The following is a 27,304-nucleotide window of genomic DNA, read 5'->3' as shown; positions in this document are numbered from 1 at the left end:
ATGGGTTGGTTTTTACAATGGGGCTTTTTCAGTTTAAAAGCTTACTGTTCTGAGACCATGAAAACAAGGCATCTAAAACAAGGCATCATCAGAAGATGCTTGTCTCACCTAGTTGCAGCTGTGGGCAGTCAGGCACGTGGTGGAGTCTGCTCATCTCTCCTCTCTCCTCCAGGTCTCTTTGCTTTCAGCTTCTGGCTTTGATGGTTTCCTCTCAGCCACTGTGGTCTGTTGATTTCAGCTTCTCATTCCTAGGGCCTTCTCTCTGAGCTTCTGCACTCCTTTAAGTCTCTGCTGCTTTTTATGTGTATCTACAGCTTTTTTCCCCTCCATTTATGAAGGATTCTAGTAAGAGGATTAAGACCCACACAGGGTAATGTAATCTAATCAAAAGCGCTTAACTGAATTTAATCAAAAGGGCCCACCTACAATAGGTTTACACTCAAAGGAATGGATTAGCTTAAGAATAACATCATTTTCTGGGGTCCACAAAAAACTCAAACCACTATAATTATGATGTGTTTTCATGTGATTTTTTTATGTGTTTATCTTGCCTGGAGTTTGAGCTTGTATTTGTGGCTAAAGTTTAGAAATTTTTCAGCAATTTCTCCCTGTATTTTTCCTACCTTCCTCCAATTTTTCTGGGATTCTTATGAAACGTATGTTAAACTGCTTGATATTTTCCCATTTTGGCTCTAGTCTTCTTGTGTTCCTTTTTCCTCTATAGTTAATTTGCATAGTTTCCAAAGTTAACTGATATCTGCTACTATAGTGTCTATTATGCCTTGAATCATATCCAGTGATTTTTAGGATTTTTAAATTTTCATTTCCGGAAGTTCCATAATGTGGGTGTGCATGTGTGTGTATGTGTATGGGTGTGTATCTCCCAGTTTCTTCTCATTATATTTATGTTTTCCTTTAAAATCCTTCAGTATGTTTATAATAGCTGTTGGAAAGTTCATTTCTGCTAATTGTCTCTGTCAATTCTGGATTTGCTATTTTGTTTTCTTTTGTTTTTTGCTCGTTTTTATCCAGGCTTTGGTCATCTTTTCCTGTTTCTTCTCATTTCTAGTAATTTTTATTGGATGTTATACATTGTGGATATTTCTTTGTTGAGTATCTGGATTTTGTATTTTTTTTTTTTCCTTTGGAGCTACTGGGGATTCAACCTGCGACCGTGTACTTGGGAATCAGGCGCTCAACCACTGAACCACATCCACTTCCCTGTTTTATTCTTTCAGTGAGTGTTTAGTGACATGTGGATCAGCTTGTTCCTTTTGAGACTTCTTTTTTAAGCTTTGTTTGGGTGAATCCAGAGTACCCTTTATTCTAGAGTTTGCTTAGCCCTATTACAATGATATTCTTGGGTTTGTACTGAATGCTCCAGGTGGTTGAAGCACAATGGTTCACTAGTGCTGGGAATTGCTCTGCTTATAGCCCTCTAGTAGTTTTTTGACTGGCTCCATGGAACTTTATCCTATCTGTACAATGATTAGTATTCAGCAACAGATTCCCTCCTTCCATGCTAGTTCTCTGGGCCTGCAAATTCCAGCTATCTCAGCCTTCTCAATTTCTGATCTCTGTCTTCTTAATGGAGTGTGACTACCATTCTTTCCGAAGGTCCCTCTTTCTGTACTTCCCGAAAGTGCCTGGGCAGAAATCCAAGGAGATCATAGCAATCTCCTTGTTTCCCTTGTTTCATGTATCACAGTCTGCACAGTCTCTCCACAGTCCTGTCCAGTGTCTAAGAACAACAGTTTCATATATTTTGAGAGTTTTCTATTTGTTTACAGTGGAAGGGCAAGTCCAGTTCCAGTTATTTCAACATGAAAACAAATGGAAGTTCTGTGTATTTGATGCTTGATCATTTGGGAAATATAATTTGACACAGCTTTAGATTCCCCAAAGACCCCTAGCAAGACATTAATAACTTCTCATTCCCTTTAAAAGATCAAGCCCTGTCCCTTAAAACTTTTAAAAATAGTAGTACATCCAGAATGATGGATCTTCCAGATAGTACACTTGTATCATTAGTCTCTCCCTTCCTTTATTTAAGAAGATTCTTTTATTTTTGCACCATAATTTTATATTATCTGCTCCCTCAGCAAGACTCAAAATGAAAATAAAATTTCTAGCATCATCTTTTTCTCCTTGAAAATTCCTTATCCATAATGCTACACCTCCCTTAGGCAATTCTTATTCAGTCCTTCTTAAATGCTTGGTATTTTTCTCCATTATATAATGATTCCATTGATTACATATTCTTAACAGCAAAGGGAAGTTAGGATCCCTTCATTTAACAGTTTAGCAAATGGAAAATGAGAGCTCAAATGGAAAGAGAATTCAAATTTGTTGGGGTTGTTTTTATTTTTGTTTTCACTATAACATATTATACAGGCACCTGATTCTTAGCTCAGATGTCTTTGTAAAACCTAAGTAATTTTTATTTTTTTTTTTAAATGAGAAAGAAAGCCACCACAAATGACAATTGAAAATAAAAATGTTTAAAGGGGGAAACCTTCAAGACTAAATAAGCCTGAAATTTGGTTGACATGTTTCTACCTCAAAAGGTTAGAGTTATTTTTTGACAATTAAATGAATCTTCATTAAATCTGAAGTAAAGAAAGTGCAAATATATTTGCCCAGCAGATGGAGGAGGTAGGAAAGGAAAATGATCTGTAATATTGATATACTAAGTAGTAGGAGTCTAGAGAGTCAGAGATACTGCCCTATGACCCTTTTAGTCCTTTTGGACTCCTTTCTTATCAGGCCTGATGAATTAGAATTTTTGAAGCAAGATAGCAAAAACTTTAAACTAACAAAAATATTAAACTGACATGTTCATCACTTTTTTATGAACTTTTGTATGGTATACTAATTGCCCTTTTTGTGTCATAAATGTCTTTTAACTTTTTTATATATTTTTTCTTATAGAAATTTTCAAAAGTTATGCATGCATATCCATTCATCTTTTCCTTAATTTCTAGGTTTCTTGTTATGCTTAGAAAAACTTTTTGTACCCAATATTATTTTTTAAACTTTCTTCCATATTTTCTCCCAGCATTTTATGATTTAACTATCTACATCTGCTCATCTGGCATTTACTATTTTTTATTTAGGCGATAGTCACATAGCATAAAATTAACCATTTTAACATGAACAATTCAGTGATATTTAGTATATTCATAATGTTGTGCAAATACTAGATATCTATCTAGATACAGAGTATTTTCATCACACCAAAAGTACCAAAAGGAAACTCCAAACCCATCAAACTCTTACACCTCATCACCTTGTTTTCATAGCCCCTGGGAACCATTAATCCCCTTCTGTCTCTATGGATTTACCTATTCTGGATATTTCATATAAATGGAACCTTCCACATGGGGCCTTTTGTGTCTGGCTTTTTCACTTACCATAATGTTTTTGAGGTTCATCCACATTGTAGCATGCATCAGTACTTCATTCCCTTTTATGACTGACTAGTATATCATTGTATGTATATATTACATTGTGTTTATCCATTCATCTATCATTGGACATTTAGGTTATTTTCACTGTTTGGCTGTTGTCATAAGTGCTGCTATGAATGTGTGTATAAAAGTATTTGAGTACCTGTTTTCAGTTCTTGGGGTATATACCTAGTTGTAGAATTGAGATATTTGTTCTTGTATAAAGAATGAGACAGCTGTGGGGGGAGTGGTGGGGTGGGGGCAGTGGGGGTGAATGGTGACCTCGTATTTTTTGAATGTAATATTTTTAAAAAACGAATTAAAAAAAAAAGAATGAGACATAAATTCAGCATATTTTTTTTTGGCAGAAAGCTAGTTATTTTCCTGAGTCCTATATCCTTCTTTTACTTATTTGTGATGTTTCTTTTGTCTTATTCTAAATCCCCCTATATACTTGGGTCTATTTCTTAACTCTCTGTTGGTTTCGTTGTTCTGTTGGTCAGTCTATGTGCCACCTACCACAGGTACTCCCCTACCCATATTCATTTAATTACTGTTTTAATACGTATCCCATCACCAAATATTCATTTTATTCATAGTTTTCCTTACTAGTTCCTCATGCTTATTTTTCAGATACACCTCTCTTCCTTTCTTTCAATAACATTATAAATACTTAAGTAATATCTTAATGTTCATACAGAAATTTATTTTAATTTGTACTTAAAAGAATGGTCAAGAATTCCATCTCTAAATGGAAATGAGTGTTCATTGTATACTTTGGTGCAGTTAATAGTATCATTGTGGTAAATGATGTTTCACATTTTTAGGTGGGTTGTGATTTTTTTTTTTTAGCTTTAAAATCTGAAGGAGATGATTACTACATTAATGGTGCCTGGACTATTGACTGGCCTAGGAAATTTGATGTTGCTGGGACAGCTTTTCACTACAAGAGACCAACTGATGAACCAGAATCCTTGGAAGCTTTAGGTCCCACCTCAGAAAATCTCATTGTCATGGTAAATGTCTTTGCCTTCCATTCCTACTGTTTGTAATCTGAGCAGGCTTTATTATCTCTGTTTTACAGGTGATGAAATTAAGGTAAATAAAAGGAAAATGGTCTGCCTAATGGCATTAAATCTGTGCAGTCTTTCCATATGACTGCTTGATCTTTTCAATGCCTGTTTGAATAGTATTTTTATATCCAAATAAGGTAGATGAGAGAAATGGCCCCAGAAACCTATCCATCAAAATGGAAAGAGAAAATTCAATATAAGTACATATGTTTTAAAAGTTACCTAGAATTGCCTATAAGATTTGCTTTATGGTGTTTTCTTCTTCAAAAGAAGTAATAAACATCTGAATGAAGGCTTATTATATTTTAATTGTCTTCACCAGTTGTTTTCAATGGCAGGTTCTGCTTCAGGAACAGAATTTGGGAATTAGATATAAGTTCAATGTTCCTATCCCTCGAACTGGCAGTGGAGATAATGAAGTTGGCTTTACGTGGACTCATCAACCTTGGTCAGAATGCTCAGCTACTTGTGCTGGAGGTAAGACACCCAATAGGCAGCCCACCCAAAGGGCAGAATGGAGAGCAAAACATATTCTGAGCTATGCTTTATCTTTACTAAAGAAGCTAATTGAAAACATTTCTTTCAGGTTTGCTTCAAGTTGTAATTTAGCACAAGAAACTTTGCTTTAATTATATTATATTCCATTTGTTTTCAACCTCATATAATTTGTACAGATTTGTTGGTAAAACACATCTTGGCACAATGAGTGTCTCTGATGCTGCTTCTCTCAAGACTATCTTGAAGGTGGGCTGTTTGCTTTTCCTGAACACATTCTTGGTAAAGAACATCAACAGTTTTAATAAGAAAATGAGCAAGAATCAGACTGCACAGATGAAACTTCTTGTAATGGGGGTTGAGAATGTATGTTTGTGTGTTTGTGTGCTTGTGTGTTTCCCACAATCCTATTCAAACTCCCTTCTCCAGCCATCAAAGTTAAGGGACTATATACTGGGATACTACAATAATTACAGTGTCTGGGTCTCTGGGTTAGTGGTGTATGCTGACCTCATTATAGTCTCTCAGGTAGCTGCTAGGCGGTGGTTGGTGAAGTGTTGGTTGTCCCATGTGCGTTTTTCATAGGTGCCTTTTCCCCACAATTTACTCTATTCCTAATCCTCCTCCCTCTAGTGGCCACCATTGCAATTCTTTACCTCTGGCTGGGAGAGCAGGACAGTTGGCTTCCTTCAAAGCCAACACCCTTGCTGCTGCATGGACTGGTGAGTAGAAGTGCTGTGCAAGCAGCATCTTCCTTCTCTCTGGAGACTAAATGCATCTCCTCCACCGTACACCTTGATCTCAATAGGCCTCAGCCCTAGGCTGGACTAGAGCATCTCACCATTCCAAAAGCAATGATTAAATTTTGAATAGTGATATTTAGAATGGGCAAAATTTAAAGAAGCGAACCATCCTATATTACCCCGTATTCCAATGTCTGATCTGTTTTTCCATTTTAAACTGCTCAGAAACGTATGGTTTCTCATGAATTTCATCTTGTCTTGTCCTGTTCTTATTCAATTTTTAGACACTATTATTATTCACAAGGCTAGAAACAAATTACTCACAGAAATAATTACAATAGTTCAATACTTTTAGGCTCAGACACAATTAAATCATTGATTAACTACTACTCCAACTTCAACAGTAAACACTATAAAAATGAGTAAACCAAAACCAAATGAATAATAATATATTAATGTTTTCCCTGTGTGGAATGTCATGAAATATGGTTATGCATAATTTGTAGCACATTTTAAAAGATCTATAATTACCACCCATTTGTGTGTGAAATGGCTGTTGATTTATAATATAAACTTTAAAAAACTATAGGACATTACCATTTCTTTTAATAAAATAAAGGATATTTGCAATTAATTGTTCAAGTGAATGCCATTGTATTGTATTTTAGTGGCATTTATGCATATATCTTTCATTGTTCCAATTAAATTCCCTTTTATTCAATCCATAAATTAACTTTACCTCTTTCCACATGCTAAAAGAAGTCTTCGTTAAAACTGTACAAATATAAATCAGACCCTGAGATGAGGTAGGATAAACTTCTTCAAAAAGAGTCAAATAGTTTAATGTTTAGGAATCTAACAAGGAAAATCTAAATGTTGAGGTTGATTGGCTTAGAGAAGAGAAGGCTGAGGGAAAGCATATTAGTATCAAGTATGTGACAGAATGTTGTATGGGAAATTCTTAGTGCCTGCTCTTCTTCGTACTGAAAATTTCTATATTTGGGGATGGTTTAGACACAGCCTTATCTGAGGGATAAGTGAATTCTCAATTTCCTTCTAATCCTTTGATTTTATTGTTCAGAAAGGAGATAGTGCAACTTAAAAAGGGAAAATGATCATGAGAAGACTTGTTTTGAGAATAGAAGTGATTTTTTATGATGAGGGATGACATAAATAAATGAAACCAAAACATAAGAAAAACAAGGAGAGAGAAAAGCATGGAAGGAAAGTTTCCTCTTTGTTATTTAAATGTCTTTCTTCGATTGTGGAGCTACTGCTCCTAGATATGTGCAGTGGTTCTGGGAACCTGAATTCTGCTTGGTTGTGAGTGATAATGATAGCATCCACAGAGCCTTCTTTGGAAGAGGGATGTGTAGTGCTTAAAAGTTGACAGGTGTGGTATAAAAAGGGATTTGTCTTGGTCAGTGATTATCAAAGTGTGGATCCTGGACCAGTAGTTGTCAGCATCACCTGGGAAGTTGTTAGAAATGTAAATTTTGGGGCCCTACCTCAGACCTACTGAATAGAAACACTGTGGTTGGGGCCCAACAATCTATATTTTAACAGTCTTTTCAGGTGATTCTGATGCTTTCTTACGTTGAGGACCATTGGTCTTAGCTGACAGAGAAACTGAAACCTATTTCCTCATCACTGAAGTCTATGCATCTTTCTAGACCCATTTTGTACCTAAAACAATGTCTGGGATATACTAGGCACTTAATAAATGTTTATGGGTGAGTGAATGAACAAAAGGAATTCATTTTGACCTTTAGTATTTGCACTAGTTCTTTCCAATTTGGGAAATGAGAATTTAGAATTATGGAGTAGGGCAAAGAGATTGCCAGAGAGAGGCTCTGTCATTTTAATTAGTGTGGTTAAGTAAGACCAAGCTTCTCTCATTTTTTTTCTTTGCTTTGAATATGAGAAAAATATTTCATAGGATGCAGAGTGCAGATACTGTTCCCTTACATACCTCTACTTTTATTCTCAGGTTCTTAAATACAGGAAGGAAAGGAAAGTCCCTTAGGGCTCAGGAATCTTGATCAAAGAGAGAGAGTCATCTGCTAGGTGATGGTAAATGTAACTTCATCTACAGTTAAGCAGCCTTTCAGAAAAAGTCATTTTGTGACTATTTTCACCTAGTTTTCACTCAGGAACTAAGGATAAATACTAAAGTCAGTTCTTAATCGGGATACTCCACTCTCATCATCCAAGGAAGTGGCTAGGTGCCTTTTGCGGCTGTCATTTTTTTTAATGGAAAAAGAAAAAGTAAAGGTAAAGAGTTTTCCATTGCAATCTCAGAGACTCCTCAATTTTTTTTCACCATTACCATCCAGCACATGTTTTAATTAGTGGTAGAACCTTTGGATTTTGATTGCATTTGGGAGCAATGATGATAGAGTTCTCTTATGAGATCTTTTAAGATAAGTTTTGAGACTGTTTTTCTGTTGCCTAGCAGACCCAAAATGACATTTAATGCTGCAGGAAGCATTGCTAGTGATTCAGTCCAAGTAATGGTCTTTTCTCTGAGTCAGTTATGAAACACTTCCTTACCCTGATTAGAACATTGAGAGGCTATGGGTGTAGTCTTCAGAATAAATATGATTTTGAAAATACAGTTGCGACTCTGCCTCTGAGAGAAACTGAAGCCTAATGAATTAAAACGTAACTCTTTTAACCACTGTCACTCATACTAGAGTTTTTAAATTTTATTTCTTATCCAAAGTATTGTATACTCTATAATTTATCTGACTCCTAAATGTATATGCTACCATTGGATTAATAATTGTCATAATGTGCTAATTTATAAAGCTTGGTCAGGTTTGCATTACTTTAAAATATAAAGGTGCAAATATTTTATTTAAAGTTGTAATTTATACTTGTGTACCTTTGCACTGTGACTGTGAAAGTATCAAATAAACATACTGCGTATTCATTCTTTCATTTTAGTCATACATACTCTTGTTTTTACTGATGTTTGGCTAGATGAATGGTCCTCAGATTTTAGCATGCTTCAGAATCATGCTAAACACAGTTAACAAAAATTAAAAAATGAAACAGTTACTAGGCCTCACCCCCAGTTTCTGATTCAGTAAAATATAGAGTAGGTACCAAGAATTTGCATTTCTAAACAGGTTTCCAGGTGTCGTTGATATTACTGGTCCAGGAACCATACTTTAAGAAACACTAGGCTAGACACTTAGATTCCATGAAGTGAACGCCTATTAAAACAAAGTGACAAAGTAAGAAAACCTTTTCTGGTGCCCTGTTTCATTTGGCTATCCTCAGCAGCCCTCTGAGATAGGCATTGCTATTATTATTCCTATTTAAAGATAGAGCTCAAGTTAAGTAACTTTCTGAAATTGAGAGCTAGAAATTGAATCTCTAGTGACCTTTTTAAGGTAGGATTTTCTCTCTTAATAAAAATGGTTCTTTACCCTGAACAGGACTTTTTCACCAGTTGGTGACCTAAATAGATCAACGTGAGATAGCCCTACTTAAAAATATTTCCTTCACTAGCTTGAAATTTCATTATATCAAATCATTCTCACCTTCTGCTGCACATTGGAATTACCTGGAGAGCTTTAGATGATTCTCATGCTTGGGTCCTATCCCACCAGAAATTATAATTTAATTACTTAGGGATATGGCCTGGGCATCAGTCCTTTAAAATCTCCCCAGATAATTCTAATATACAGCCAATTTTGAGAAATAGTGCCTGAGAGTGACTGAAAGTTTATTTAGTTCTCAAAAACTACATTCAAATGCAAATACCTCTAGGAGCATTACTAATGCAAAATGTGGTATTAGTTGGCTACTAGTTGAATGCAAAGATTAATGAGATTAGGTGTAAGTATCTGGCTTAGGGAAGTAGAGAAGAGAATCAGAGGAGGGAGGGAAAGAAGTAGTAGAATACTGATTAATGATTTTTCTTCGTGTGACCATTGGCCTTGGGCATACCTATGTAAAACTTTTTCATAGTTTTGTTTTCTTACATGCTTCCTTCTTTGCCTGACTGATCATTTTAAAGTATCCAGTTAATGCTTTTAAAACTGACTTAAATTGTGCTAAACCGACTTTCCACAACTCTCCAATTTAAATTTTCTGTTACTTTGGGAGCTAAAATGAATGAATGATTATATAATCAACCAACTTTAATTTATTTCAGTTATTGTACTTTTCAGCTCCAGAATTTTTGTTTGTTTCCTTTTTTAAAGTTCTTTCCCATTATTGAATTCCTTCTTTTTTCCATGTATTGTTTTCCTGATTTCCTTTAGTTCTTTGTCCATGTTTTCCTTTAGCTCATTGAACTAATTTAGGAGAGTTGATTTGATGTCTTTGATTAGTAATTCCAATGTCTGTGCTTCCTCAGGGGTAGTTTCTGTTGGTTTTCTGTTCTTGTTTGTTTGTTTTGTTTTTTATGTTGTAGACTATAGTATAAATTGACTCTCTATTGAGGCTCTCCTTCAATACTTAGCCCAGCTGATATTGAGTCTATAGTCAAAACTAAGTTGAACATTTAGGGTCTTCTTGGGCCTTTCTCAAGATATATCTTGCCTTGTACATGCACAGTAGCTTTCAACTCCCCAGTAAGTATAGGAGCACCTGGGTGTCCTGCAACGACCTCCCCAAACAAAAACCCTTTCTTCCCAGTTTTTCTTTCCAGGGCTCAGGCAATGTACTATATATCTCAACCACAATCTTTTGCTCCACGTGGTTTGCTCAGTTCCATGCCACTTCTCCATACTACTTAACTTCACCAAGTAAGTTACAAGTTAGGTATAACAGATGAGCACTTTGAGTCAGTTTTTCTGCGAGCCTCCATACATATTGAAATAGATAGAGAAATGCACTAAATTTATGCATTAAGTATGTTCTATCCTTCCATAACCAGATACCAGGGACCTGCACTGGGAACATGGACTACCATCCCAAGATGTGTCTGAGCAGGGGGTGACCTAGGACAAGCAAAAGTGCCATGCACCTTCCCTACCGTCTTTCTTTTTTTTTTTTTTCTTGATTCAGTGTTTGCTTGGTTGCCTTTACCTTTGACTGTTTTACAGAATTCTAGGAAAGGTGGTTCTAACTTCTACCTGTTTTTTGACATTTCTGTGAGGGAACATGTTTGGAACGTCTTACTCCAACGTTTTGCTCAACCAACTTTAATTTAAATCACCAAGTCAGAATATAAGAAGTATAGGGCCCCTGTTTTAACTCAATGTTTATTAAAGTGATAACAAAACATGATTATTTTTCTCTTTGTGACTTATGGTTCTAATCAGAGAAAGCCTTCTCCTATAGTTTTGGGAAATTGCCATTTCTTCAGTAAATGAATCTTTTCAGAATGCAGCTGTATTTATGATAATTTCCTACCTTCCCTTCCTGGTTGTGTTCTCACTTCCCACTGTTCAGCTGTTCCTTCCCACCACCACGACCTCCCCGATCTCTTCTCTTATTTAATACAACCCTTAGACTTTATTTTTTTTTAAAGATTTATTTTTTATTTATTTCTCTCCCCTTCCCCCCCACCCCCGCCCCCAGTTGTCTGCTCTCTGTGTCCATTCGCTGCGTGTTCTTTTGTGACCACTTCTATCCTTATCAGCGGCACTGGGAATCTGTGTTTCTTTTTGTTGCATCATCTTGTTGTGTCAGCTCTCCGTATGTGCAGCGCCATTCCTGGGCAGGCTGCACTTTCTTTCGTGCTGGTCTGCTCTCCTTACCGGCTGCACTCTTTGCGCTTGGGGCTTCCGTATGCGGGGGACACCCCTGCGTGGCACGGCACTCCTTGCGTGCATCAGCATTGTGCATGGGCCAGCTCCACACGGATCAAGGAGGCCCGGGGTTTGAACTGTGTACCTCCCATGTGATAGGCAGATGCCCTATCCATTGGTTCAAGTCTGCTTCCCTAACCCTTAGACTGCAAAGTAAATTCTTCCAAAGCCAATTAATGGAGAGTTTTTCTATAGTGTTGCATTTAACTTTGCACGTATTGTTTTAAAAGAAACCTTGTTACATCTGGTAATAAACCGGCAGGCTTAAAAATAAAATTGTCATCTTTATTGCATTTGCTTGTAACTGTCTTGAAAATGTAACATATTTAAAATTTTCTCATTTGAAGAATGCTTTATTTGTAGGGCAAAGACAGATCAGGAATACACATGAGGTTTTGCATTTATTACAGTTTTAAACTTATACTATAAGTATATAGTCTTTGTCCTGCCACCAACTCTACTGATAGTTATTTTCTGGTTACTTTCTCCAAAAATAATAATAACATTTGTATTGTAGCTTATAAAGTATCACTGTAACTAGACACTATTACTTTGACAGAAACTCAAAGTTATAGCACAAAACTAAGCAGACAGAGGAAAACAAAATCCAGTGATTTTTTTCAAAGGTTCATAATATACTTGATTGAAATTACGTGTGAGAAACATAATCAGGTTGAATTGCTGAATTTTTTAACTAAATCTGCTTATCTTTGAGTTAGTGAATTGCCATACAAAATTTATTTTCAAATTAAAAGATAGATGGAAAATTCAGTTTGATTTCATTAAAAGCACTTATTGCCATTTCCTTTTCCTTTTAAGAAACATATAATTCATTTTTCAAAAAAAGTTCCCTATAAAAGATATTTTCTATGTAAATTTGCACAATGTACTATTGTTTGAAATTCTTAGCTTCTTTTTACATTCAATTCCTGTGTATACCAAACTTAGACTTAATACAGATTCATTGTGATGTTTTTAATCATAAAAGTTGCCTGTAGAAAGTGACTTTAGCTTAAAAAGAAGAAAGTTTTACATTCAGCTTTTCTCATTAATCCCTAATTTTCTCTCTGGTCTTTGAAAAGTAAAATATTTTTAAGATCAGAAAATGGTCTATCCTTGCATTCACCGTAACATTCCCCTATTCACTCTCTCCCACCATTCCTTCCTTTTAGGTCATTTTCAATGTTTGCAAGGAAGAGTATCTTAACATATGGGATTAGTTGTACCAAGTCCCCTTGGTACATGACAGGAACATGACAGCTCCTAAAACCCCTGAGGTTTGTAGCCATAAACTGCACTTGGCTTGGTTAATATATGACATGCCCCTGAAGAGAGGAGTAACTCCTGTATGCAAAATCATGCTCTTAGCTTGGTACTACTTCTAGAAGTTAATGTGTTTGTTCATTTATTTGTTTATAATAGTTATTTCCATTTATCTTTTTCCTTATGCATATGGCATCCCCTATATAATCCATTTTTTTAAAAAAATTATTTAAATTCTTTTATGTATTTTAAATGTAATCAGAGTTTCCTAAAAAGTCTTACATATGACGGGTTAGTTTGATTACCTTGAAAGTTTTTTTTACTATTTACCTTGCATATCATAGATTGTATTTTCTCTAATGTTAAGATTTATAGCTGAAGAAATCTCTATTAACTCAACACATTTCCCCTCTGACCATAATTTGTTTTTTTCCCTTCCTCTTTCATCTCATTTTTCTTGCTTTAGAAATAATATCCTTCTCTAACACAAGCAGGGTTTGGACACATGTTCATTCACTGAAAACATGGGTAAGATTGAAACCAGTTTTAGTGCATCCCTATCAGATTAATGAAACTATGTGCCACAGGTCATGTTTCACTTGACAAAAAAAATTCTGTCCAAAATAGCATTTTTAACAATCATATAACATTACACATCTTTACAAGTATCTTTCTTTTCTGGTTGCAAAGACAAATACCCTACAATGAGTTGGCTTAACAACAGGAATTTATTAGCTCACAGTTTCAGAGGCTAGAAGGCTTCCTTCTTTCTGGAGTTGGTAGCTTCTGGCTTGGCTTCCCCTATTACCTGATGATATCTTCTTTCCATAAGAAAGCTTACTCTTAATTTCTGATAATTGTAAGAATTTCCTCCAGGGATAGTGTGATTTTGAGTAAACCCTGTATGTGTATAACTTACTCTACCTTACCACTAGAGAAAAGCACAATATTTATAGAACCACATTTTCCTTTTGATAATCCTTATGTCCTTGGGCATCTAGTTTTGCTTAGGACTGAAACCAAGACACTGAGAGGGCAGAGAAGGGAAGCTTTTGAAAGATAAAAACTAACAGAAGGCTCCTCAAGAGAAGGAAGCATATGGGTGGAGCTGATTGCTACCATGGATGCCAGCTGTTAGATCCAAGGCAGATGGGTTTTGCTCTGCCCTGCAAATGCTTATGTCTAGCCAACAATCACATTGCACAACAACCAGATTCTAGCAGTGAAAGGCAGAACAGGGAGACATTTTTTTTTTCCTGGCACTTGTTCCTCTTTGGATGCTATCTGCACTGAAGATTTAGATTAAATTAATATTGCTGGCTATATGCTCTATATACTGTGATTATATAGTGTTGTCTTGGTTGCTAGCTACTTTGGATGCTGTGGGTTAAGCAAATTGTTGCCTTAACCACCAGCCACATTTTTAGTACAAGTTCTGACTTTTTAAACACTTTTTCCCTCTTTTTCTTCAGAAAACTGTTTCTTGTGCTATGCTCCTAGGTTAAATTATGTAGATGTTGATTAGCCCATCAATCAAAGGATACGTATTTACCTCTCTTTTCCTTTTGACTCACACGTAGTTATAGACTGCCCATTTACTAATTGAATGGTCTAGAACTGAAATGCTGGGTCTTATGAGTAGATTTGAGAAGACCTAGAAGGTCCCTCTCTCAATCACCCTTTCAAATGACATACCAGTGGTGATTTCAGTGCATTGAGTTCTCTCTCTTTCCTTTTGAGATGGTGTACTGCCTGAGAGAAGCAATATATTGCCAAATATTGTGTTACAAGTTAATTTATAAAATTATTTAATTCTCTGAAAGAAGAGATGGGACCATATGAGAACATGGGGCAGCTTATAAGGGTCACAGAGAAGGGGCTGAAAAGGAGGCAGGAAATGAAGAAGAGGTATGATTTATTAAGTCTTTGCTCAGAATTGACTCTGGGACTGTGACTGCTGAGAAAGGCTCTTGGATCCTCATTTGACCCATTACCATACAGTAGAAAGGTTGTTCTTAGGAAAACACAGCAGATGAGGATTTCATCCAGGATTCACTTGGGTTTTGATGAGCTGGTTCTTCGTTTCCTGTGATATAGGTTGATACAATAGTATTAAAAGCTACTTTTTGATGTGTAAAGCAGTGATTCAAGTTGAGTACTTCTTCCTCCCACTGAACAGGAGAACCTTTGGAGGGCAAAAACATCATCTTTAAGTTCCAACTATTGGTAGGAAATTAAATATAAGGTAAGATACTTAAAAGACTCTTAAATAGTACACCCATTTTAGAGAATGTAGAGTAAACCTGTACTGGTAATGGCATCTTTGTATTTAACTTTTGTAATATGAAGCCATTACTTTTTTTTTAAGCATGAAAGAGGGATTGTTTAAAAACAAACAACAACAAAAACAGGTATAGAATTTGCATCCAGTAACATTAGGTGTTTAAGAATAAAATAGGGAAGCGAGTGTGACTCAAGTGATAAAGCCTCTGCCTACCATGTGGGAGGACCCAGGTTCCATCCCTAGGGCCTCCTGGTGAAAAAGAAGAGAAAGCATGCCTTTGTGGCGAGCCAGTGCCTGCATGGTGAGCCAAGTACCCATGCAGGTACCCATGTGGTGAGCCAAGTGCCCTCATGGTAAGCCGAGTAGCCACATGAGTGCCTGCATGGTGAACTGAGTGCACATGTGAGTTTCTGCTTGGTGAGCCAGTGTCCGTGCAGTGAGCCGAGTGCCCACGCAAGTTCCTGTGTCGTAAGCCAAATGCCTGCGCAGCAAGCTGAGTGCATGCATGGTGAGCCAGTGCCCGTGCAAGTGAGTCATGCAGCAAGGTGATGACACAACAAAAAAGAGACAAAGGGGAGAGTCAAGGTGAAGTGCAGCAGAGACCAGGAACTGAGGTTTTGGTGCTGACAGGGAACCTCTCTCCACATCTAGAGGTCCCCAGGATCGAATTCCAGTGAATCCTAGAGGAGAAAGATAAGAAAAGACAAAAAGAGAAATAGATACAGAAGATCAGACAGTGAATGGACACAGACAGCAAAAACAGCAGGGCAGGGGAGAGGAAGGGGAGGGGGAGGAGAAGGGGAGAAATAAAATAATTTAAAAAAATAAAATACAGTTAGTGCAATTTTAAATTTGGACAATTAAACTGTGTAGAAAAATGGTATATCTCCAGGGGATATGGACACTAAGACACTAGAATTTTCTTTTCAATTAGGCATATACTGACTGATCATGTGGCCATTTTGTGTTTCTGGTTATGAACTATACATCTTTAGATTTGAAAGCATAGTAGTTTTGTGTAACTGGATGTAATTATTTCTGACAGGGTTTAAATCAACTTATTAGTAATTTTTACAGATTACTTTAAAGAAGCTATGTACAAGAGTTTGATCATATCAAGAGTCTAAGCCTAATCATTTCTCTTAGATTATTTCTAGTTAATCTGTATTTTCTACTTTCTAAAAGCTGAATTTTACTTAATCCAAAAATGTGTGTATAAAAGTTTATCGAATTAAGTGCATTAGTTTAGAGCGTTATCCTGTTGCTACTGACTTAGAAAGAAAAACAAAATCTTAATCTCATCAGGGGGGTAAAAGTTGAAAAGAGATTTGTATGTTGGAGGAAAATAGTACAACATTTTAGGAAGATTTGGAATAGATTATTGGTATATTCGGTTCTTGAGTGTGAAATACTACACTGTCTTATGTAACATTTTAGAAGAAAATTAATAAAAGATGAATGAAAGGAAAAATTCATCTTTATAAAATATAGGTAACATATAGAGTAACTTTAATTTTCACTTCATCAAAATAGCATTCATAAATTATGAAACAGAAATGAAACCAAAATTCTAGTTTTTAAGAAGACTAGAAAACTTCACCAACATTAAATCCATTTATAATTCTTAGCACTTGGCCCAATACCTCATAGAAAGTACAGTGCCTTGTATTTAGTAACTGTTCTCTGTCGAATGAATGAGTGAAGTGGATGAATGAATGACATGGCAATCATGTTTAGCTGGCAGTTTTAGTTTAAGTCATTTTTAAACTAATTGATGGATCCTACCAAATAGCAAAATAGTCCTAAAGATAAAGGTCCTGAGAAAAGATAGGTGATTATGGGTAATTTTTATTTTGTTCTTTGTGCTTATGTGTATTTTCCAAATTTTTAACAATAAATGTTGAATAGCAAAAATTTTTCAAGGTATTTACCTGGCTATAATTTATCCTCAAATGAATATAAATCTCACCTCTAATAACTAGTATCTCATCTGTGGTTCAAATTGCAGAGGCCCTGCTTTTGGATTAAAGGCTACTTTTGAAGACATAAGTAACTAGAGCTAAACAATATTTCTAAGGTTAATTTAAAGGAAGTAGAATTTAATGTTAATCTGTAGAAACTGAATTAATGTTCCTGCCACTGATTAAAAAACATCCATTCCATCTTGTAGTATTGAAAATGTTTACCCTTTTCTGAAAGACAACCAAAATACTATATTGAATGGCAGCTTTCTTGTTGCAAATATAATTATATTTAAATGACTTAAATCACCCCATGCCAACCTGTAAATACAATCCACTGCTCTCCCTGATAGAATTAAAATATAGGGCCTGGGTAGATGGATATTCTGACCATTGTAGCAGTTGGTAGTTAAATCCTATGACTAATGGGAGAGATATCTGCCTAGGTGAACCACATGGACTTAGTTATCTGCCCACTGGAATGGGAGTTATCTGAGGAATATTGTGGAATATCTTTGAATGGATTCACAGCTATGCCTGATGTGAATCATTGTTCCCTCAAAAACCTAAAGTTTAATAGCTAAAAAATTCCAAACTGTTGTCACATAAACAGAGATGTTTGGTCTATTCTAAAGGTTTGGAGGGAATGAATAGAATATATACTTTAAGATATTATGCTAGTAAGTTGTTTGGCTATGTTTTATGCCTTTAAATTTAGGAAAATGCAAAATACTTTGTGATTGTTGCAAACAAAAAACGCTTTCTTCAACTTCTCAACACCGTCGTGAAGGCTGCAGTACTTAAGTCTTAGCTTGGTGGACTAAATAGTGTTCCCTGCCAGTTCTTTAGATTCAAGGGGCATAGTTAAAAGTTATGCATAATGTAACTGAGGCACTCTGGCCTATAGAGTTTCCACGACTCTTAGGGGATATTGGGGGAAGTATTTGGTGCGGAGTTGTTAAATGAGTCTCTTTCACTGAATGATCCTATTTCACATTGATTTCCCTAATAATGGTCCTAAAGTATTTTCTTTAGCGGACTATTAAAAACAGCAAAAGGATTTTGTGGGACTAGCTAGGTGTGAAGATCAGGTTTCCTGGATATTCCTAATGCTGTTTTCACAACACTTTCTGGGTAATTTAGCTTACCTGGTTATAGGAAACAAGGCAAGTGGGTGGATGGGAAGTGTAGTTTGTGCTTTTATTTCCAAATCCAGGAGTAACCTGCTACCTCTTCTATATAACCTGAAACATTTAGTATTGTCTTGTAGTTTGGCTTGTTTCTCTTTGATATCTTGATATACCTAGCTTTATTTCTTTTGATCCCTTGACACCAAAGAGAAAATGCATCTGTATAAAGTTCTCTGGGATGTTTTCAAATAAGTGTGTGTGTTTGTGTGTGTCTTGGTATTTTGTGAAATGTAAGCAAGTTGTGATGGATATATTTGCTAATAAATAATAAACAGCTATTTAGAATTTTATGATTTTTAGAATGAGAATATTTTTAGCTGTGGCAAACAGGTCACATAAACTAATTTTTAAGAATAAATCTTTTATAAGTTAGTATCGATAGAATATGTACATATCTTTTTAACAATGGTGTTATCAAAAGAGAGCAAACTGTTAGAGTAAACAGACTAATGGATTACAGTCTGAAAGAGGCCCATTGCAGTCTTCAAATTCTAGATTTTGTGGGCTTTTAGAGAAATAAATCTATAAATGGAAGAATAAATGAAATGTGTGGATGTGCTATGTTCTTAACAAAGACTAAATTGATGGAGGTTGTCTTCTATCAAAAAGTAAATTTGCCCCTATTGCTTTATTTTAAAATTAATATACAAACATTGTTTTGCATTAAGATTTATATTTACTTTATCTGATGATGCTTTAAGAAACTGAAGTTTTTTCTTTTTAAGGAAAGCAAGAAGACTATACAAGTGGGAATACTAATTGTTTAAAATTATGAATAGTTTCTTTTATGGACTTGAAAACAGTTATGTTTCTAAATATGAAAACAGTAATTTTGCCTAAAATTACAGTGCAATGACCAGGAAATCTCTCCTTTTTAGAGAAGCAGTCAAGTGTTTCTGGAACAGATAAGACAGCAACGATCCAGTGAGGTTGAATTCCCCACAGAGGAAACCTATGCAAACCCATAGGTTTTGGAAGGTAAACTGCTCTTCAATTAATGATGTCCTCCTTTTCTCAAGGTGTCCAAAGACAAGAGGTGGTCTGTAAAAGGTTGGATGACAACTCCTTTGTCCAGAACAATTACTGTGACCCTGACAGTAAGCCACCTGAAAATCAAAGAGCCTGCAACACTGAGCCCTGCCCACCTGAGTAAGTAAGAGAAAGAAGTGAGAATTATTTTTAACAGGTGCAAAGGGAAAAACATTATAGTCGTACTTGGAAACACATACTCATCTGATATGAATAATTTGAGCAAAAGAAGAAAATAATAAGGAGGGTAAAATTTTGGTGTCCCTTTCCTTGAGCAAAGATTCCTGTTTATCTGTAAGTTTCAGTAATTAACTCTTTTTAAATCAGGAAGTTCAATGAGGTTGGTCCTGGCACAGTGCTGGAAATTAGCATAATTCATCAGTTTTAAATGCACACATCTTTTGGCATTTTAATCCTCTGAAATGAGGATTCATCTTGGGTATGATGTTGGTTTACAGTAATAATTGGCATTTTTATTCCTTAATGGCACATAAAATAACAGTATCTTAGATTTAATAAATGATTATTGATTATGTTCAGTCCTATCTTTTCCAGATATTTATCCTAAATCCTAAAGATTTTTCAATGGTTTAGAAATACTCTGCAATGGACGGGCAGTCATTTAATTTGCTGGTACAGTTTTAAGTTCTGTCATGAAGGCAGTCTCCCTTTAGAGTGTGAGGCACAGGCATAGGGGTGCACTCTGTCAATTAGTGTAGCAATTTTCAGTTGCTGAGAGGCTCATTATAAAGGGAGGCCCAAAGAGAGAGCACATTCATCTTAATGATGACTTTAAAATGAGACCTGCTTTCAAAACAGAAAGATTTCTTGATTGAGCAAAAGTCAGTGATTATGTGAAAAAAGAAGGATATTGATTTGACCATGAAACTATTGATCTTTGTAGGGATTTGCCTCCTGGACAACTACAAGACAGAACAAGTATGAGTGGCATTTCATTCTCATTTGAGAAATAAGATTAAGTGTTATAATAGACCCTGATTAGCTAATTATCCCAACATGAAATTGATAAGTCAAAAGAGAGTAAGCAAATGAAAATATATATTCTAAAATCTCTATAACTGGAGATGAAAGCTTTATAATGAAGTAATTCCTTTTCCTAAAAATGACCACAGTAGAATCTCAAAAACCTGCACTTAACAATGAATTAAGAATCTAGGTCCCTAATATGGTTAAAGCAAGGATCATTTCTTAATATTTGTTTCAAAACAATAATGCCTTATGAAATTTCATTTTTCAAAGTCAGTGTCTGCCTAAACATTGAATTTTAAAGGGAGATACCACTAATCTCTTGTTAAGGTTTAGGGCAGTGGCTACCAAATAAGGAGTATAAGGAAATCTAGAATTACAGAACAGAACTTTTCATTCTGAACTCTGTAATTTTATATTGGTTCTTTCAAAATTTTAATGTGATTACCTTTTAACTAATTCCTTAAAATCCAGACATAAGAAAGTTTAAAAATGTGACAAAGACAAGTTTATAGATTTATGTTTTCATTTTCCTCTTTCCTGCCAATTATTTTTATAAATCTATCTCAGGATTAACTGAAAAAACTATGTAAAAAAAAGAGATGCTCAAAAGCCATGGTCTAATTATATATTAGTCCCTTCCTATATTTCCAATAACTCCAGCATATTATCAGATAATTGTGAATCTCAACACGTCACATTAATTCCCTGACATTCAGGATTTTAATTATTATGTTTGACATTTGATGAACCATATAAGGCATCTAAGTGGGCATGGTCACACCTCTCTGTTTTGGCCTAACTTTTATACTTTATTTCTATCAAACTTTTTATTCTGAAGTAATGTTAAATTTATAGGATGGTTGCAAAAATAATATAAAACCTATACAGAGAACTCTAAAATACTTCCTCCCAGATAACCAGACTCACCAATTTTAACATTTTGTCACATTTATCATAGACTATCTGTTTTCTAAACATTTGAGAGTAGGTTACAGACATCATTTTCCTTGAACACTTAATACCATGCATATTTCCTAAAAACGAGGATGTTCCATATGTAGCTACCTGATGTACTGTTATTGAGTTCAAGAAATTTAATATTGATACAACAGTTAGTCTATATTCTAGTTTTTTTCATATGGCCCAGTAATGTCTCTTTGAGCCTTTCCTCCTCCATTATTAGACCCAGTCCAGAATCATGTATTGCATTTAATTGTCATTGTCTCTCTTTTTCTAATTTTATTGAAGTATATCATTCATAGATGAGCATGCATAAATGATAAGTTTATAGTAATCATTGTGAACTAACAAAACAAACATGCATATCATTATACAGGGCTCCCATTCATGACCCCACTACCAACACCTTTCATTGTTGTGAAAAATGTTTTTCAAACTATAAAAGAGCATCATCAAAACATTAGTACTAACTATAGCCCAAATCTTACATTTGGGGTATTTTTTCCCTAACCCACCTTAATATTAACACCCTATGTTAGTATTATATATTTGTCGTAGTTGATGAGATAATGTTCTCATATTTGTTCTGTTAACAATAGTCCATCTTCCACCACAGGAGTCCCTGTGTTGTCCAGTCCTTTGCTTTGTACAATCCCTTCAAAGTGTACATTCACTGGCTTTCACTTTCATCACAGAGTTGTGCATTTATCACCTCAGTCAATTTTGGAATGTTTTCATTACTCCAAGAGGAAAAGTTCCATAAATGCTTATACCTCCATGGTTTTCCGTTAGATTTGATATAATGTTTTCTTTGCCATCACTACAAAAATGTGACAATATTACTATCATCCATAAATTACATTAGTTGTAATTTTCCTGTGTTTCACCATATTCTTAACACTTTGTAAGAGAAGAACATTCTTATATTTATACTGTTAACTACAATCTTCATCCACCACCAAAATCACTGTTATACATTCCCTAGATTAGTCTCTGGCTTCCTTTCAATTGATATTTACACTCACAGACTATCCCTTTCAGCCACAATACCATCTATAAATCAGCAGTGTTATACTCACTATAATGTGTTACCATCAACTCATCATTCAATAGTTTCATTGCTAGAACTTTGTCTTCCATAATAATGTCCTTATGCTAAATAGGGCTAGAATCGCTGTTTCAAATGGAAGCACATCTTAGTCTTTGGGACACATTGTCAAATTGGTCTCCAGAAAGATTATATGAATGTATACTCCTGCTAACAGTATGTAAGAACGCTATTTCCCTGAAACTATGTGATGCTGGATATTATTATTTTTAAAATAATGTTTGAAAATTTTATAGGGGAAAAAAGCCCTGATAAAGCCCTGAAAGTTTTATAGGGGAAAAAAGCCCTGAAAAGTTGCAGTTTTGTTTTGCATCTCTTGGATTGCTGATGAGGCTGAGCATTTAAAAAACATATTCGGTGGCCAATTATATTACTCCTTTTTTGCTTTTCCTATTCATGTCTCTGGCTCATTTTTATATTGAAGTGTTTATCATTTTATTATTGACTTGTGTGATTTCTTTATGCATTCAGAATGTTAACTCTTTTACTTGTTATAAATATTTTTCCTAGTTAGTTAGTCATATGTCTTTCATATTATTTATAGTGTTTAGGTCTGTTTTCACTTATAAGATTTTAAAAATTTTTGTTCAATAAGCTTTCAAATTTTCATTTCTTTCATTGGTATAATGCTTAAAAAGGCCTTACCTACTCTAAGATTTTACTTTCACTTAAAAAGTGTAAACTTCAATCTATCCAGAATATATTTGCCTGATTTATTTTCAAATATTTCTGTTTTCCCAAAACTATTGCTATAAAATCTTCTAAATAGTATTTTTATCAAATAATATATTTTCAAATCATGCAATATTTCAAATGTCTTTTAGCTATATTGAGAGATTATGAGTAGACTATATTGAGAGTCCCTTTCAAGGGACTAGAAAGAATAGACAAAAGAGGCATTGGTAAAGATGTAATAATGGTGTTTATTTGAAAGACTTTTAAGAGCCAGAGGGGCCCTTGCTGGGAAAAATTATGTGCTCATAGCAGCAACATTTCTATGAGAAAGTATAGTCGTCTAGGTGGTGAGGTGACCATAGACAGGAAAAAAGCATGAATTCTGGAGGCACTGAGTAAAAATGGTAGGATTCATGACATAGGCTTGAATAATGGGAAAAAAGGAAAGGGAGGGGTCGATGTTAAAGAATGTGACGGATAGGAAGCTAGTGCCCCACCATAAAAACAGGAAATAATGCCTAGTTGGAATCCAAAGAGAAAGGCCAAGAGTTCAGTTTTTACCATCCTGTCTTTTAATAACAAGAATATGTTTATATATGACCTCATGTGAAGAATCCTTGGATACTAAATATTTTTCCTGTTTGATACTGTAGTTTTTTAATTTGTGAAAAACAGAAAGGTGAAAACAATAAAGAATACTATAGATTGTGATAATACCATTACCAAGAATCAATAAACATTTATTAAGCAATTGCATTGTGGAGGGCACTGTATTTTTGGAAAAATTGTTCCTTTTCTTAAGAACAATCTAATTGGGCAAATATATATACAAATAACTGTAGTACAAGACAAAATATGATAAATACAATAGCAGAGTTATAAGCAAAAGTGCTAAATAGAGTAGAGAGAGATTAATTTTTACCCTGGGCTAGAATTTATCTAATGGAATCTTTTGTGGTATAATGTTTAATAATTATCTTGAGTCATTGTACCTCACCCATGGACAACCATCATCAGTTATTTTAAGTTTAGAAAAATATTCAGTAGGGTCCTCCTATAAAACTCCAAAATTGAAGACCTGAAAAGAATCATAGAAATCATCTAGGCCAACTCCCATCATTTTAGGGATGAGGATATGCTACTCTCCAGTAATGTTTTTTCCCATTATACTAGACATTACTAACTTTGTAAGTTATAAATCAAATGTCTGGTGGCACTTCAACACCTCTGGTTTTAATTGCTTCGTTAACATTTTCAATTGCCACAACTTCAGAGATGTATATGATAGTGATTTTTTAAAAATTTGGAAAACTTCAACTGTGGAATATTTAGGACATAAAGGATTCTGGAATATTAGTATCACTTTCCAATTAGCTAAGGAATGACCAAAAATTTTTTTACCAACTTTTTATTTTGAAAATCTTTCTAAAAATTATTTTTTAACTTTCCTACCTTAAGTAGACCATTGGTTACATAGTTGAATCTATTTTGGTTAAAGATATTCATGTCAAATTCTGAAGATTAATATTTTTCCTTTTTTTTTTCATTTAAAAATGTATTAAGTATATCACTCATACATAAACATACATAAATGATAATTATATAGTTAAAGCTATGAACTTACAAAACAAACATATATAACAGCAAACAGAGCTTTCATACCTTACCCTATAGCCCATACCTTACACTGTTGTGAAACATTTTTAACAAATGATGAAAGAGTATCCTCAAAATTTTACAACTAAACAAAGTATCTAACATTTGGTTTATTTTCCCCCAAACCCACCCTATTATTATTATTATTATTATTATATCATTCATACATGAACATACATAGCCAATAAGTGTATAGTAAAAGTTGTGTACTTACAAAGCAAACATCATAGAGGGATACCATACATCAAATCCACCACCAACACCTTGCATTGTTGTGAGACGTTTAAAGAACATCATCAAAATCTTACTACTAACTATAATCATATCTTACATACGGTGTATTTTTCCCTAACCCAACCTATTATTATTTTTTTAAATATATTTTTATTACAGAAGTTGCGAACTTCAAAACAATCATGCACATGTGCAGAATTCCCATTCAACACCCCTCCATCAATACATCACACCATGGTGGAACATTTGTTATAGATTATGAGATAATCTCATCAGACTATTACCATTAACCATGGCCCATAGCATACATTCGACACACTTTTCCCATACTCTCCCATTATTAAAAAATAAGAAATGCTTCACAAATTTGTGTGTCATCCTTGCACAGGGGCTCTGCTAATCTTCTCTGTATTGTTCCAGTTTTAGTATATGTGCTGCCGAAGTGAGCACTGAAGATTATTTTTTGTTTCACTATGTTAAGGACATGAGCCTTGGAAAAAGGCTGTGAGATCTCTTGCTCTCTTTTTCTTTTTCTCTTTAACCAAATATCTACTTTCAGTCTATTTTCCCATCTTTTGCCATTTTCCTTTACATTAAAAAGCAGAAATAAAATTCTGGTTTTATGAAGAGTTCTTTCTTCAAAAATATTCTAATTAACCAAGATTGGAATGTTATTGTTTATGGTATCTCTCTTGACTCACATCCCCCCAATAATATTCTTGCTTGTCCTTTTCATCTACAGCTTACACATGCTACAGTAAGCTACTCTTGTTTCAAACCCTCAAACATGAATCCCACTAACTGTTACTGTCTAACAAATAGGAAGGCAGTGAGGATGAAGACAGTTTGTTTGCTGGGTATTGGGTAGAGCTCAGATACAGCCATGGGACTATTCAGACTAATGATTCAGAAATTTATATTTCCAGTGAGAATTTCTGAATTGATTACCGGTCAGAAGTAAGGAAATCAAGAGAAGGGAAAAAAAAAAAAGACAGAGAAATAGGGAAATTATCCTCATAGGATCAAATTCATGGAAAATGAAGATGAAGGAAGCATTTTCTTATACTAGACAGGAGAGTGGAGAGACTGACACAGACACAGTGGTAAAATTTCAAAACTGTTTAAATAACTAGGGTGTGATTCAATCCTTTAGAGAGACATGGGAGGAATGATTTGATGAGCAATAAAGAAGGATGGAACAGAAATTGAATGTGAAACCTGAAATTAGACTTAAAGTCAGAAGGGAAATTCAGAGAATGGTTAATAATTTTACTTTTATACATTGCAAGTCGAAGGTTAGAGTGATACACCTAGACTGAGTTTCCGAGGAAACATGGTTGGCAATAAAAACAGAGGACAAATAATAGAAAGGCAGAGGTGGCCCTGACCTTGTGCAGCAAAGAACAGCAACACCTCCTGAATCACCCTGGTGACTCTGAGCACCTGTGTTTAATTTGAAGGCCTCCGTCCCTCTTACACCATGAGACCTAATGAAATCATGGCTGGAGGTGGTATGACTGAACTTTTTGTGGCTGAGTTATACACATTTCTGTTTTATCCTCTAATCTTGGTGATGAAATCACTGTTGTGAATTGAATCAGAGTTTCACTATGGCTGGCATGCAAGTTATTATTCTCAGAACACATTTTCCTCTTTACCAAAAATGGTACTAACTTAAGATCAAGTTCATCTGAGGGAAACAAAAAGGAAAAGAATATGTAAATCACTTTAAATTTCTTTGGAAAATTTCTTAACAGAAAAAAAAATGTTAATGTCAGGTTTTAAAATTCAGGGTTAAATAAATTTTAGGTTGAAAATATTTAGGTTTTGATCAAACATTTTTATTTTGAAAAACCAGTTAATTATGATGTCTCTAAATGCTGGCTCAGGGTTCCACTCTTGCTACAATTGGTCTAAAACTCCCATGTCCTCAATGATGGATAAGGAAGCCTTCTCTGCCCCCGTTAAGATAGCAAAGGCCTTCTCTCATAGAGTCTGAAATTCATTTTGGGGACATGAAAAACAAATTTCTTTTCCTTTGGGGTGGATTTGTCAGAAACCCTGCCTGGATTGTGAGAGAATCTGCTTCAATGTGATAATAATAAAAATAGCTACTGTTTCTTGTTTGTAGTGTACCAGATGCTGTTGGACACTCTTAGTGCTATACTAGAGCCAGCTAGTACTGGCTCAGAGGAGCCTATTGTTAGCATATCTTTTCAACCCGACATTCTTTACATCAAGCTGGTAGCTTGAAATTGACCATATTGGGGTATTTATACCACACACATTGGCAAATGCAACAAATCAGTATTCTCTATTCCCACCATGGAGAGCCTGTTATTAAACATTGACCAGCACACCAATGGAGTATTCTGTATATTATCTTAATCCTCATGAAACCTTATGAGATTAATATTATTGTT

At 34.9% G+C, this 27,304-nt stretch overlaps 1 protein-coding gene and 1 non-coding gene across 9 annotated transcripts in view; one reads left to right on the top strand and one right to left on the bottom strand.

The window, feature by feature from the left end:
* ADAMTS6 (ADAM metallopeptidase with thrombospondin type 1 motif 6) overlaps window positions 1–27,304 on the top strand; it is a 313,210-nt gene that overhangs the window by 261,726 nt on the left and 24,180 nt on the right. For 7 of the 8 annotated variants that reach the window (XM_071208283.1, XM_058309311.1, XM_071208276.1 and 4 more), the window contains 3 exons: window positions 4,302–4,465; window positions 4,861–4,999; window positions 19,249–19,378. In XM_071208283.1, the coding sequence (XP_071064384.1) occupies window positions 4,302–4,465; window positions 4,861–4,999; window positions 19,249–19,378 (433 nt within the window). Of the gene's footprint in view, window positions 1–4,301; window positions 4,466–4,860; window positions 5,000–5,650; window positions 5,740–19,248; window positions 19,379–27,304 lie in introns of all 8 variants that reach the window. The other variant, XR_011645856.1, reaches the window with a different exon arrangement.
* LOC111765861 (U6 spliceosomal RNA) lies at window positions 25,225–25,331 on the bottom strand. The gene has a single exon (XR_002798083.1). It is a non-coding gene; the product is annotated as a U6 spliceosomal RNA (small nuclear RNA).

This window comes from Dasypus novemcinctus, chromosome 2, assembly GCF_030445035.2.
Source record: "Dasypus novemcinctus isolate mDasNov1 chromosome 2, mDasNov1.1.hap2, whole genome shotgun sequence".
Lineage (NCBI taxonomy): Eukaryota > Metazoa > Chordata > Mammalia > Cingulata > Dasypodidae > Dasypus > Dasypus novemcinctus.
The sequence above is the reverse complement of the archived record's forward strand: the minus strand, read 5'-3'. Positions and strand labels throughout refer to the sequence as shown.